Source organism: Brassica napus, chromosome C7 (assembly GCF_020379485.1).
Source record: "Brassica napus cultivar Da-Ae chromosome C7, Da-Ae, whole genome shotgun sequence".
NCBI classification, from domain to species: domain Eukaryota; kingdom Viridiplantae; phylum Streptophyta; class Magnoliopsida; order Brassicales; family Brassicaceae; genus Brassica; species Brassica napus.
In genome coordinates, this window is record NC_063450.1 from 33,110,215 (window position 1) to 33,124,598 (window position 14,384).

At 45.2% G+C, this 14,384-nt stretch overlaps 1 protein-coding gene across 1 annotated transcript; it reads right to left on the bottom strand.

Annotated features, from left to right (window-relative positions):
- Positions 1-4,483: 4,483 nt before the first annotated feature.
- On the bottom strand, positions 4,484-7,048 carry LOC106378082. The gene is made up of 3 exons (XM_013818271.2): positions 6,836-7,048; positions 5,334-6,578; positions 4,484-5,164 (listed from the first exon to the last, which is right to left on the bottom strand). The coding sequence occupies exons 1-3, from the start codon at positions 7,046-7,048 to the stop codon at positions 4,484-4,486; spliced, it is 2,139 nt and encodes a 712-aa protein (XP_013673725.1).
- Between the last annotated feature and the right edge of the window lie 7,336 nt (positions 7,049-14,384).

Genomic DNA, 14,384 nt, shown 5'->3' on the forward strand with positions numbered 1-14,384 from the left:
AAGTCGATTGTCGCGAGAAGAAAAAGGGAAGGACATCGTAGTTTCTCCGAGTCCGATCAGAGATGCGTCAGCAACTGGCAGCCCACTGGACGACTTCGACTTGATTCATCGTAATGCTCTTCGGGATACAGAAAACATGACCCTATCTCAACGTCTTTTGGTCGCTGATGCTCATAGGATGATTCGAGATGAAGGCGGGGGTTGCGTTGAAGTCAGGAGCAGCGACGCGAGCAGAAGTGAGGACAGAGGGGGGGGACCAAAGCGATGCTGTAACTGGTTCCGAATGTGGCGACGCTAATGCGTCTGGTCGGTCCCCTACACCTTCGAGGCGGGTTCGCGAGAGAGTTCGTTTCGACCAGATAGATTGTCGTCCAACTATTTATCATCCTGGTGGGATCTTTGAAGAACTGGCTCCGCTGCCACCCGAACTGCTACGGGACCCGCAGGCTCAGTCGTGGGGGAATGTGTTTGGATCCTGCGCTTCTCATCATACCATGAGGAATCTTTTAAGGGCGAGCGGCGGCGCAGGCGTTACCTACATCATCCCATCTGCTAAGCAGCGTCCCTGGTCGCCTCCGGTTGGTTACCAGTGCGTATATGAGTCCTACTTCGGGGATCATACGAAGCTATGGTTCCCGATCCCTCGGTTGGTAACGTCTTATGCATTTCGCCGAGACACTGCCATCTCTCAGCTTTTGAACGGGTCGCTGCGAATAGCCGTCATGTTGATGGTAATGGCAGCTGAGATGAACATCTCGATGAGTGTGAGGGTCTTCGAGGAGCTGACTTTCATGAAGGCGGAGCCAAACGGGATCTCTCGGTGAAAATGCGTTCGAATTACAACGTCTTTACCGGTCATCCAAATAAGACGCAGGATTGGCAACACACGTACTTTTTCGTGAAATCTGATGAACATGCTTTCGAAGAGCCGCCGGGGGACGACTACCGCGTTCTATTGAACCGGCAACTCGGTAGAGACTCGTCTGTTGGAGTTTTGTTTTAGTCGTTAGCTCTAAACCTTCTTATCCTTGTATTTTCAGTTCGTCACCCGAATACAATCGCCTACCCCGAGAAGTTTTTAGAGAGTGCTCAAGCGATCGCGGCGGATAGTCATCTTCGTTGGCCGGATCTCAGTTGAGAGTGGATACGTCGTCAGCAAGCTAGGATCGCTAGAGGTAAGCCTGATGGTTGCTTTTAGGGCCTATTCGAGTTTCCTTTTGCGATTTTCATGTTGATTCTTTGCTTCTGTAGTTGATTGGGAGTCGAGGCTTCCTTGTGTTCACGGTCCCCGTAAGTCGCGCCTCCCTTTGTTTACTCGCAAACAACAGAGACTTCTCGACAAAGCTAGAGAAATGGATGGAGTTCCGGATCTAAGCGCCCTGTTGAAAGGGAAGTTGCAGCTGCTCTCAAAGAAATCGACTACAGTCGATCCTCAGGGACCGTCTAACTCCAGAGTCGACGTCACTTCTGAAGGTGGTGGAACCTCCAGAGAAGGGGCCTCCAAAGAAGGAGCCTCCAGAGAGGGGGGGCCTATTGCAGTCGATCATGGGGGCGGAGCAGAGACTTCTTCTTCAGGTCCCAAGAAGAAGAAAAAGAGCAAAAAGACTAAGGGGGGAGCGACCGACGAGGCTCCTCCGGAAGAGTCTGCTTCCCTCGATGCGACTTTCGAGGGTTCGAAGGCAAAAAAGAAGAAGGATGGGAGGAAAAGGTCTCGTGGAGGGGCAGCTTCCTCTGTCGATAGAGGTGAGGGCCTAGCAGAAGGGCAAGAGGCTGTTTTAGTCGCGGCGGCGCCAGATGGTCACCCGAAGAAGAGAACTAAGAGGTCTATTGACGCAGAGCCCCGTCCTTCTACCTCCGACGCGAATGCTGCTGATGCGACCTTAGTCAACGCTGTTGGGGAGGCCAGCGGCACTCTTGAAAACCTGTCGGAGGAAAGGAGGAAAACCAGCTCGCGAGAAGGGGGTTTTGGTGGTGAGCCCGAGAGGTCTGCTCCAGACTCTTCTGCAAGAAAAGGATCTTTATCTGAAGGTTCTGTAGCGAAGAGAAGGAGGATCGAATTCCCTGATCGCGTCGAGTTTTCCTACGACGAGACAACTCCCTTAATCCTTAATCCCCTTAGGTGCGCGGAGCTGACGCGTCAAATTCGTGGTGGGACGAAGGAGATGCGGCAATTGGAAGACCTTTACTTCAAGAATGAATACATTGACGCTGCTTCCTCGAGAGCGCGGGTATCTGCGCTACCTTTCACCTTTTATCTCCTTCTTTGATTTATTGGGTTCATCCATCTCACGTGGTCCATGTTTGTCGTTCTGTAGAGTGACGGGAGCATGAACTTCCTTGTTGAGAAGTACGACAGTGCTCTGAAGCAGACGATGATCCAGTTGGGATCTTCAGAGAAGCTTGCCCATGCGTGGTTGAAGGCCATCGAGAGAGTAAGGGCGGGGCATAAGAAGGCTAACGAGAAGGTTGCGAAGGAGAAAGAAATTCTTCGAGTGAAGTTCCAAGAGCTGGAGGGTAAGCTCAAACCTGCCAGAGCGGCGAAGAAAGAGCTTGCCCGAGAGAACACTCGTTTGGGGCAAGCTGCTGCGACCCTTGAGAAGGAGAAGACTAAGCTACTCGAAGAGAGGGACGCTGCAGTAGAGAAATTGATCAGAGAGAGGCAACGCTTGAGGGACTCCCGGGGTTTGGAGGTTACTCGCAAAAGGGAAAGGGTCGAAGCTGCTATGATTGAGATGGCAAATCGCTGTTTTGGTCGCGTTCGCGACCATTTTACTCGCTTGGACGCCTTTGGGAAAGCGAAGAACCTGTACGGTCAAGCTTCGGGGACAAAGAAGTGCCTCGAGATGATAAGGGCAAGCGGGACGGAGATCCCACAAGAAATGATCGATGTCTTTGCTGAGCAGGAGAAACTCTATGAGGCGGAGGCTACGAAACTTTGTGCAGGTCTGCTATCTGATAGCGACCTCACTCTTTCCCCGCTGGGATTCCCTTCCCGCTTCGTCGAGGACAGGTTTAGAGCGTCGTTTGATCCTTATGGATCGAACGTAAATTTGATCAGACCGGAGGCGGCTTCTCAGCTTATTACCTCGCTCGAAATTACTGAGGAGCCAACATAAGAGCCATTGGTCGACGTCACCGCTGAGCACGTCGAGGTTCCAGAGGGGGGGTGGTTTTGATGAACGTCCGGAGGACGAGGGCCTGGAGGAGGTCCCAGGAAGGGACAACCTCGAGACAGACGATGCTCCGATTCAAGAGGAAGAGACCAAGAACGTGGGCATCGAGGATCCTGTCCTCGTCTCGGATTTTTCCTCCGAAGGACGAGAAGACAAAGAGGAGGAAGATGACAGAGTCGAAGAGACGTCGCCGCCGCAGCCTGTTGAGGAAGAGACAGCCAACGAAATTGGGGATAGAGACGTTCAAAAACTCCTGCTGCGGATTTCCTTGTCCCCGTTCCTGCTCGAGTGGAAGACCCGGCCGCTGCCGCCACTGAAGATCCAGTTGGTCCTCCTGCTCTTGGAACGCTAGAGGAGGACGATCAAGATTCTGCGCCTTGACGCTTTGATTTTGTTATTTTCTTTGTACCCTTTGTGTTTGTGGTTTTGATAGACCATGTTGTTGTACGGCTAGATACACTTTCGTTTTGTCGGTAAGTCGCTGTTTTAAGCAGACTTTAAATTTGTTGTGTTCCTTATTTGTACTTGCAACTTGTTTAAGTAAATGTCAGTTATCTTTAGAGTCTCGCGATATATTCGCTTAGAAACAATAGATTCCTGATCTTTAGGTTTTGCAAATAGATAACGAAACAAATCGCTAAGGACTTTGTTCAGCTCTTGTCGCGTTTCGATTGAGATAACGTCTAGGTGCGTCATTCTATTTCGAAAACAAGAAACTGAATCTAAGAGTGGAAGGTTCTTTCGTCCGTTTACTCAATGACAATCGAGTAATTAGGTTGCTAATCCGTTACACGCTAGTCGAGAAAAGGTTAAAGATTCACTCCGTTTGGTCGGTCAATGCTCTTTAGGCATAGGTGACCCATAACCGTTGGGTTCTTAAGCTAAGTGTCTGATCAGGACATAACTAGGAAATGGAACGTGAGTGTCCGCGTACCCCCTGCTGGGGATACGGGAGCCTTTGGGTTCGATAATCAGTATTTACTCGATTGAGGTCGAAACAAAGAACAAGATGTTGACTTTGGTTTTGTTACAGCTGGACCGGTTAAGGCTGTCTACAACCTCGGTTGATGATCAAGCTATTCGTAGTTTGCTTTTCCCGAGTAAAAGTGGTCGTTAGAGACGCATTCACTCGGTTGAGTAGAAGTGACCGCGAAGGTGCATCTACTCGGTTTTTTTTTTAGATGATGTCCCTACGAGTAAAAACGTCATATATGCATTGAGTTCCATGCTCGAGGCACTTCTTCTCTGCGGGGCGTTTGAAGTCGGTAGACGCCTGGTTTCACAACTTTGATGATTTTGTATGGTCCTTCTCACCAAGCGCCGAGTTTGCCGGTGTTCAGCTCCTTAGTGTTCTCGAACACTTTGCGCATGACAAGGTCACCAAATTCAAGGGGTCGGGCTCGGACCTTTCTGTTGTAGTAACTCTCTATCTGATGTTGATAGTTTTGGATTCGTAACAGAGCTTGGTCCCGTCGTTCTTCAACTTCGTCGAGGGCATCAAGTAGCATCTCCTTGTTGAGTTCGACGTACTGGGGAATTTTTGAACGTCGGAGGCTTGAAACGTTAACTTCTGCGGGAGCCATAGCCTCGACGCCGTATGCAAGAGAGAAAGGGGTCGATTCAGTTGACCCTCTTGGCGTTGTGCGGTGGCTCCATAGGACTCCGTCGAGTTCGTCGGCCCAATGACCTTTTTTCAGGTCTAAACGTTTCTTAATGCCGTCGATGATGAGCTTGTTGGAGGATTCCGCTTGGCTGTTTCCTTGTGGGTAACGAGGGGTGGAAGGGCTTAGTCTGATGTTCCATTTGCTGCAGAACTCCTTGAAGTTGCCTGACATGAACTGTGATCCATTATCAGTAACGATTTCATAAGGTAGACCGTGGCGGCAGATAATGTTTTTCCAGACGAAGCCACAGACTTCTTTCTCTGTGACTTGAGCATAGGCTTCGGCTTCGGCTTCGATCCATTTTTTGAAGTAATCAGTGAAGGGGTCCTATGATGTCCATTGCCCACCGCATAAATGGGTATGGCGCTGTCGTCGTTCGTAACATTTCAGTCGGACAATGGATGCTTGGTGCGTGCCGTTGGCATTTGTCGCAGCTTCTAGCATAGGACTCGCAATCTGCGTTCATCGTCGGCCAAAAGAAGCCTAGGCTTCTCACTTTAATCGCTAATGCTCGTCTGCCCGAATGATTTCCTCTGGCGCCTTCATGCGTTTCGGCCATAACCCTGACTGTTTCATCACCATGGATACATTTGAGGACTACTTTATTCGCAGTCCATCGATGGAGTTCGTCGTCTAGGACGACATAAGAGGCACTACGTGTTTTTAGTCGGCGGGCTGCCCATTTCTCGGTTGGAAGTTCTCCCTTTGAGAGATAGTCAATGAACTCAGTTCTCCAATCAGGGCCGAATCCATCAGTATAGGGCATGTCGGTTTCGGTGACTGGGGCTATGATGGTGGTTTGGTCCATCGAGATATTGATGCTCGGCTTCTCAATGCGGTGTATTGGGATGGTTCGTTTAACCTGATCCCGAAGCTTGCTTCCAAGGGCTGCGAGTGCGTCGGCACAGACGTTTTCTCCTCTGGGAACTTTGACGAGTTCGAAGAATTCAAACTCTGCGGCTAAGCTTTGTACTATCTTGAGGTAAGCGTCCATCCTATCATTGCGGGCGTCGTAGTCGCCGCTAAACTGACTGGCGACTACCTGCGAGTCGCAATAGGCGCATAGGCGTTTAGCCTTGACAACTTTTACTAAGCGGAGTCCGGCGATCAAAGATTCGTATTCTGCTTCGTTGTTCGAAGCTGGAAAGCCGAAGCTAAAAGACTGTCTGATCAGTTCTCCAGTCGGGGATTGTAGTTGGACTCCGGCACCTGCGCCCTTGTTAGTCGAAGATCCGTTGACATGCAGTATCCAGTTTGGATTTGGGAGTGTGAGGTCTTGCTCCAACTCTGGGTCCAATTCGACTAAGAAGTCTGCAAGAACCTGAGATTTTGCCGCGGTTCGGTTCTTGTAAGTTATATCAAGCTCATCGAGTTCGATAGCCCACTTCGTTAGTCTTCCGGACCTGTTGGTATTTTGGAGTATCTTTCGGAGGGGCTGGTCGGTTAATACTTCCACTGAATGTGACTGAAAGTATGGGCGAACCTTTCTCCCCGCTTCGACGACTGCTAGTGCCATCTTCTCCAGAGTTGGGTATCGCGTTTCTGGTCCAGTCATGCGCCTGCTTGTGTAGAAGATTGGCTTTTGCTCGCCACGGTCCTCTTTTATCAGAACGCTGCTGACTGCTGCTTGCGACACCGCGACGTAAAGAGATAGAACGTCACCACCATCTAGCTTGGCGAGTACGGGTGGTGTTGTCAAATAATGCTTGAGTTGAGTAAATGCCTCTTCGCATTTCTCATCCTAGGTAAACCTCTTGTTACCTCGTAGGAGATCGTAGAACGGCAAGCATTGGTCGGTGGATCTAGAGATGAACCGATTGAGTGCGGCTATCCTACCCGTAAGCCGTTGAACTTCTCTATTGTTTTTTGGGCTTGGGAGGTTCAGGACCGCGGAGATCTGCTTAGGGTTGGCTTTGATTCCCCGCTGCGTGACTATGTAGCCAAGGAACTCGCCTGAGGAAACCCCGAACGTGCACTTTGCTGGGTTCAGTTTCATGCCGTATTTGTTTCGAAGCAATCTTGCAAATAACGGAGGTGATCAGCGGCATGTAGTGACTTGACGAGCATGTCATCGATGTATACTTCCATGGTGACGCCTAGCTTATATGCGAATATTTTGTTCACAAGCCGTTGATAGGTTCCTCCTGCGTTCTTCAAGCCGAATGGCATGACCTTATAGCAATAGGTTCCTCTATCTGTGATAAAGGCCATCTTTTCGCGATCGTCGAGGTGCATCATGATTTGGTTGTACCCTGAGAAAGCATCCATGAAGGTAAGCATCTCGTTTCCAGCTGTGGGCTCGACTAAACGGTCGATGTTGGGAAGAGGATAGTTGTCCTTTGGGCAGGCTTTATTTAAGTCGGTGAAGTCGACGCAGACGCGCCACTTCCCGTTCTTCTTCTTAACGACTACCGGATTTGCTAGCCACTCGGGGTAGCACACCTCAGCAATTGAGCCGGCGCCGAGTAACCGGTCGACCTATTCGTTTACAGCCTTTGACCTGTCGGGACCGAGCTTGCGTCGCTTCTGCCGGATGGGCTTGAATGTTGGGTCGAGGTTCAGTTCATGAGTCGTTATAGCCGGATCAATTCCTTTCATGTCCGACATAGACCACGCGAACGTGGACACGTTCTTCTTGAGGAAGTTGAGAACTGACTGCTGCATATCCTCAGATAGATATGCACCAATTCTTGCGGTCCAGCTTGGATCGGTATCGTCAATAGGTAATTCGAGAACTTTGCCTTCCTGGGAGCAGACTTTAGAGGTTGGAGGAGAAACGGAGTTAACGGATAGGGACGATCGTTGTAGTTTGACTGTGGCGACTAGGAGTTCCCTAGCGGCTTTTTGATCTCCTCGCAATGTTTTGATTTTTCCATCTGTACCGGGGAACTTTACACATTGGTGATAAGTAGATGGAATGACATGCATCGAGTGTATCCAGGGGGTTCCGATTATAGCGTGGTAAGGAGCCTTCGTGCTTACAACGGCAAACTTGAAAGTTCGAGTGACTCCACATGCGCGTACCGGGAGGCGGATTGTTTCCAGTATTGTTTCGGAGGATCCGTTGAAACCGGTTAATGTTCTGGAGGACGGTTTTATGTCGCCAAGATCGACTCCATCTTCTGTAGAGTTCTTCGGAAGATGAGGTCGACAGAGCTTCCTGTATCAACGAGCACCTTGGTGACGTCGTACTCACCAATTCCAAGGACGACGAGAAGAGGATCGTTGTGGGGTACGTGAATCCCCTCAGCGTCATCCGGCGAAAAAGTTATCGGAGGGTGATTTGGCGGCCTAGTTGGCCACTTCTGCGAAGTCGCGACCTGTTGACGGTAATCCTTGACGGAGCGAACATAATTGCCGCAAGGAGGAGAACCGCCCATAATGACGTTTAGGTGCTGCCTCGTTTTCACTTGATTGGAGTCCAAGAAGGCGCGTAAATCGGTTGCATTATCGTCGTTTTTCGACGACGGAGTGTCGTTGCTTGACTTTTTAGTTTGCTCCAGACGCCTTCGGAGGTCAGTGGATTTCAAACGATTGAGATGGATGCGAAGATCGCATGCACCTGCATTGAGTTTATCTCGAAGGTCAGCGTTTGGGCGCCCTTTGTGATCGGGGTCACTTGTTGAGATACGCCGGGACTTCCGTGCATCCAACGCTGTTCGGAGATCATCGCGCGCGAAGCTGTTACTATCTTCAGACTCGAACTTTCGTTACAGAACATCTCTCAAATCTTCGAGTACAGGTGTGTAGTCGTTCTCGTCGTCCGACGATGAGGTTTTCCGAGAGAGTATAACCTCAATGCGCCTGCGGTTAGTTGGTTGCTCCTCGTCGGCAGAAGAGTCCCCTTTGCCGCTACCCCTCGGAGCATCCTCCTCGTCATCTCATTGTTGAGTTTCGCCATGTCGACCTTTGCCTGTAGCTTTGCGCTGGGCTCTCCTTTCTTTATTCTTGCTCCAGCTCTTGCCATTCTTCGGCTTAGCTTTCAGAGGTTCGAATTTGAAGTTGCCACTTGCTAGAGATGAGAGGTAGTGCGCATAGAGTGACTTGCACTCTATCGTATCGTGCTCTTTGACATCACGATATTTGCAGTGTTTGGTGAGATCGACAGTTCTGGAAGGGCCTGCCGCTGAACCTGCTGTTGTTGTAGCCTGGGTCGCGCAAACAACATCGGCTGGTTTGTCAGATAAATCGAGCTCCCTTACCCACTTGTTCCAACCTTCTCCGCGGACTACGAGAGTTGAAACCGGCACGTTGTTCTCATTGACGACGTACATGTATCCGTCTTTGCGGCCGTTTTTGTCGCTTGGGGCATGCTGGCACGGTTCTTGTCGCGTGTTGGTGTTTTTTCCCGCTGCAGCTTTGGGTTCGTTCATCTTGTTGAGAATTGCATTAGTATCTTCTTCCATTCGGATGAAGTTATCAGAGCGCGCGATGGCGTCTTGGAGTGACTTAGTCGGGTTTTGGTATAAGTCTTCTCGGAACTTAGAGCGAACCCACAATGTGTTCCGCATGGCGTCGATGGCGATACCATCTGGGATGTCAATCCTCGAGACTACAGCTTTGAACTTCTCCATGTAGTCGCGGAGGCTTTGGTCTTTGGTTTGGTTAGGGTTCCACAAGCTAGAGGCGGTAGCGCTGCACTTGGTGAACATAATGTAAGTCTTGAGGAAAGCTGCTGACAAGTCGCGGAAGCTCCCGATTGAGCTTTCCTCTAGCTGGGAGAACCAGGTTAGGGCTTGCTCATGGAGAGTTTCGACAAACAGTTGGCAGTAGCCTGCGTCCCTTTCTTCGTCGGAGAGTCAAGCTCGCGCCATCGCGATGTTGAAAGCTGTCATGTGTTCCACCGGGTCTCCGTCGGGTTTATACTCGGGTAGGCGCAGCTTCTCTATCTTTCTGAGTTGCACACTAGTCAACGCGCTAGTGAAAGGGGTGCGCGAGGTTGCGGCGAGCATGCTCTCGATTTGCGGGGCCGCGCTGGTTGCCTGATGGATCTTCTCGCTCATTTGTTGGAAACTGAGTTTGAGCTCGGCGATCTCGGGTAAGGTTGCAAGATCTGAGCCTACTGGGGGGTTGTCGGCGAGAAGGGTTTCATTAGGCTCTGAGTCGTCTGAGACGTGGTCGACTCCGGTGGCCGTAGGGTTGGTGTTGAAGAGGCGACGGCATATCTGCTGGGGACGGCTCGTTTGGCCGTCAAGAGCTGTGAGTACCGCAACCAAAGCAGCTAGTTGATCGTTGGTCGTCTTTTGGACTTCGTCTTGATGAGCGAGTCGAGCCATGATAGACCTCATGAAATCTGCGGTGATGGGTGGTGCGGCTTCAGGCATAGGGGTTGGTTCTCCACCTGGAGTGCCGAAGGTGGCGTCGTCTTGAGCCATGTAGATCTAGAACGTTACTTTAGTCAGCCCCACTGTGGGCGCCAATTGTTTGAACGGGATTCAGTCGACTAGAAGTCAGATATGGGATGACCAAAGGCGTTTTATTAGATTGAACTGAAGGGTTACAAGAGTGACAGGAAAGCGAGAGAGCAACAAGATCAGAGAAATCGCTAAAACCCTAGATCTAGCCGCTTAGTGTGTAAAAATCCAAAAGTCCTCTGTTCGTTGCTCCCTCTCCCCTTTTTATAGGTCTCATGCCCTTGATGCCCTAACTTCGTGCCTCTTTGGGCCTTGATGCGAAAGGCCGAGTACACGGGCCTCGACAGAATTCCCTTCAAGCCGGGTACTTTTGGTCGGCTTAGTCGACCGGCTAAAAGTACTCTAAGATCGAGCTGTCGTGTTTAGCCGCCGAACCGACCAAACTAATCCAACTTGCTGGATTAAGACCTGTTATTCGATGGACCTTGTGGAAGGATGTAATCCATCTCCTACAATCATTTATGTCCCACCATGGATAACAGTTTGATACACCAGATATTGTGTAAATCACGACTTTTTTTATCAGTTAAAGAATTAGAATTCTAACTTTTATAAATAGGTTCTTGAAATCTAAACTAATATGTGATCATGTTATAATCGATAAAGAAAACATAAACCTAATTTTCCCTTAAAAAGCAGCACCGCACGAACACTATATATATACAACTACACACACTTTGACGCAAAATTAAGTTTGAATTTGAGACAGTCAAAATCAGATCAGATCAATAAACTTATGATCAAAACAGAGTTCAGTGGTATTTGTCTTATCAAGGTTGTGTGGCCTCCTTAATTTTTTTTGTAAAAGGATATGTGACTGTGTGGCCTCCTTAATTTTTTTTGTAAAAGGATATGTGACTTTTGTTTTTTTGCTTAGCGGATATGTGACTTTTTCATATTGAAGAAACATCTACATCTCCACGTATCGTTTAATAATTACAAAACTCATAAACTAAGTAGAGTAGGGACTTATGGTTGGGGAAGCTGATCATAGACCCATTACAAATTTAATGTTTCTTCAATAAGAAACATATACGCGGTCGAATAAATATGATGCATCGTTACGCGGCCGTAGATAGCGTTCTTCCCTGCTCGTTGTACGTCGTACGTAGTCGCGGTACGACTTCTCAATTTAGTTTAATTATAATTATATACTGAACTATTATATGAGATCTCATAAAAGACGTTCTACACTTCTAATTAAATTGAGTGTGATATTCTCATATAATAGTTACACAATTCCTTTACTATCCTAAACAGAGACATTTTACACTTCTTCACACAAAACAAAAAAGTTACACAATTCCTTTACTATACTCGTTCACTAATTAATGCAAAGAGCAAACTAGCTAAATTTGTTAACTAAAAAAATAATATAAAGGGTAAATAAAATCATTATAGCTATATTTTACCTAATTTTTTAGAAAACGTCAAATATATTGGAATAAAAGAATAGTTCTAAAACGTCATTTAATTTTGAACAGAGGGAGTATCAAACATGGCGTGCAATCATGCTGGGTTTATTACATCGTAAATGAGAATATTCAAAGGACAATTTCATAATAAAACTAATATACTAACCTACATGCTTTAAGCCAAGCGTGTGGTGTAGCAGTAGCGTTTTTCTCCCCTTAGTTTAGGGGGATAATCAAATTTAGTTTTTTTTTACAAAGAAGCAAATCAAATTTAGCATTATATTAGTTATATTGCTTCAGTGTAGAATTTATCCGGATACAAAAGCAAATTATATATGTTGTTTTCTTATTTAAAAATGGATTGATGAGTTCATAATTTTAAAAATTATAAACGAAGCAAGGCAACAAACAGGGGCAGGGGCAATTGGGAAGGAGCGGGGTCAGCTGATCCACTTTTTTGAAAAATATTTGTGTTTACTTATTAAATTTGTAAAATACTTGTTTTTATTTAATAAAAATTGTACCACTAAAAATAAAAATTTATCCTGACTAAATTTTTTTGATCCAGTACAAAATGTTTATGGTTCTGCCACCGATAACAAATCATAACTAAAATAGATACGTATGAAATGGTCCAAAATATTTCAGCACAACATATTTATATTAGTTCAGTAATATTGAAATAATTTTATATATTAGATGAAATTGTGAATAAATAAAAGGCATGAACATATTTATACAAGATATTTAGTATTTCATTCGACATATGCAAGTGTAACAACTTACAACTGTTGTTTATTTCACATTTTACATTGCATTCAAGTTTTTTAATGTTTTGCAGATGTTTGAGCAAAACCAATATGTTGCGTACAGTACACAAATGTATGGCCGGTTTAATATTGTTATGAGTCTTACGGCAACAATTTTTTTTTACCCTCTAAAATTTATATTCAGCTAATGTTTTAAATATTTTTAAAATTTAATCAGTGATGTTTTGTATATTTTGTGATGAAAATAAAACTATATACATATTAAATAATTTTAGATTTTTTCAAATTTATTTATTATATTTATAAAAAATTTAGACCCTTAACTATTAATATACGAGGGACACGTTTGGGCCTGGGGCGATCACACAACTTATCTTCCCTGCTCAATCGGCCCTACACAAGTATAAAGAAAAGAGTAAACATGTGATTTTATGTCGTGATACGTTTCCAATGTATTTGTTTTTAATGGGACAAACTAGAAAAACAAAAGTTTAATTTTTAAAAATAAATGCACAATTGGAAAGTATTGGCTCAAATTGCAGGGACTAAAGATGAAAGATTTCAAATGTAAAATGAAATATTACATAAAGACACATGTCACTAAACCTCCCTTACACATGTCATGAAAGGAGAGAGTAACTCTACTTTATATATATATATATATATACTAGTGGTATGTCCGCAGATTATTTGACATTTTTGTTATTTAAATTTATAAATGTTTTTGCTGACTTTGTTGTATAATTTAGAATGGAGATTCTTATGTTTTTTTTGCTATTGGTATTGATGGGTACGTATTCAAATAGTGGGATGCGACTGACTGATGCAAGTTGAATTTTTTTGATGTATGACATTAGGAAGTTTATATGGTAGAGATAACATATGAATTGTTATCGTAGAAGAGTGATAATTTACTTTAATTGCGAGACACATAAATCTACATAATAGTTGTTGCATTTTAAAACTACAATATTGATATAGATAATGAATAAACATGTTTCAAATGAAATACTAATTTATTGATTTACTTGTACAAATAGCAGTGGCTAATGTTTTTTTGGGTGGCAGAAAATTGTAGCTTTTTTTTTTTTAGGCTTTGGGCTAGTGGCATTTGAGGGATAACTCCAATACGGTGAACCCGCAGTTCGATCACCGTTGGCCACCAGAATTTAACATTGCACTTCTGGGACACACAGAATAGTCGGTTGACCTCGATCGCCGGACACTGTGGTAAAACCAAAAAAAAAAAATTGTAGCTTTTGTTGCTTGTAGAACGGTGGACTATCAACTGAGTTTTTTAAACTCATACTCCATGCAATATTTTTTTATTGTTATTCCAACATTAATCACCCAAATTATGGTCTCACTTTGAAGTTCCAACCAATTTAATCAATGTATACTTCTCCGACATCGTTTTCTTCCCTGCATAGCATGGTTAGAGCATCTCCAATGGTGTTATCCACCATTGGAGTCCTTAGCATTAATTTAATATTTTTTTTTTTTGAATAGTTAAAGACTCTAATCATAAATGTTGGTCCAATGGTGTTATCCGTTTTGGAATCCATGAAAAAAAAAAAATTTAAACAAGAAAATTTGAAAATGTTATTTTTATTGAAACACAAAAAAAAAAACATACAACAATTAAACATTTTCATCATTACCAAATTTGTTCCAAATATTTTGAATCAAATCAAATTTAAGTTGTTCATGTATATGTTGGTCACGAACTTGGCTACGAATTTCAAGCATAGCACGGAGATTTGAAGGCTTGCGAGCATATGACATATCCACCTCTGAAGTTCTACTCGATTCGCCTTCTTCAAACTCTGATATATCACACTGAGTATATCCACTGCGTTCATTTTTTACGATCATGAAACTTTTGTGTTTGAGTTTTGGACTTTTTAAAAAAAAAAAATCTAATCAAACATGTTTAAGTTAAGGGATT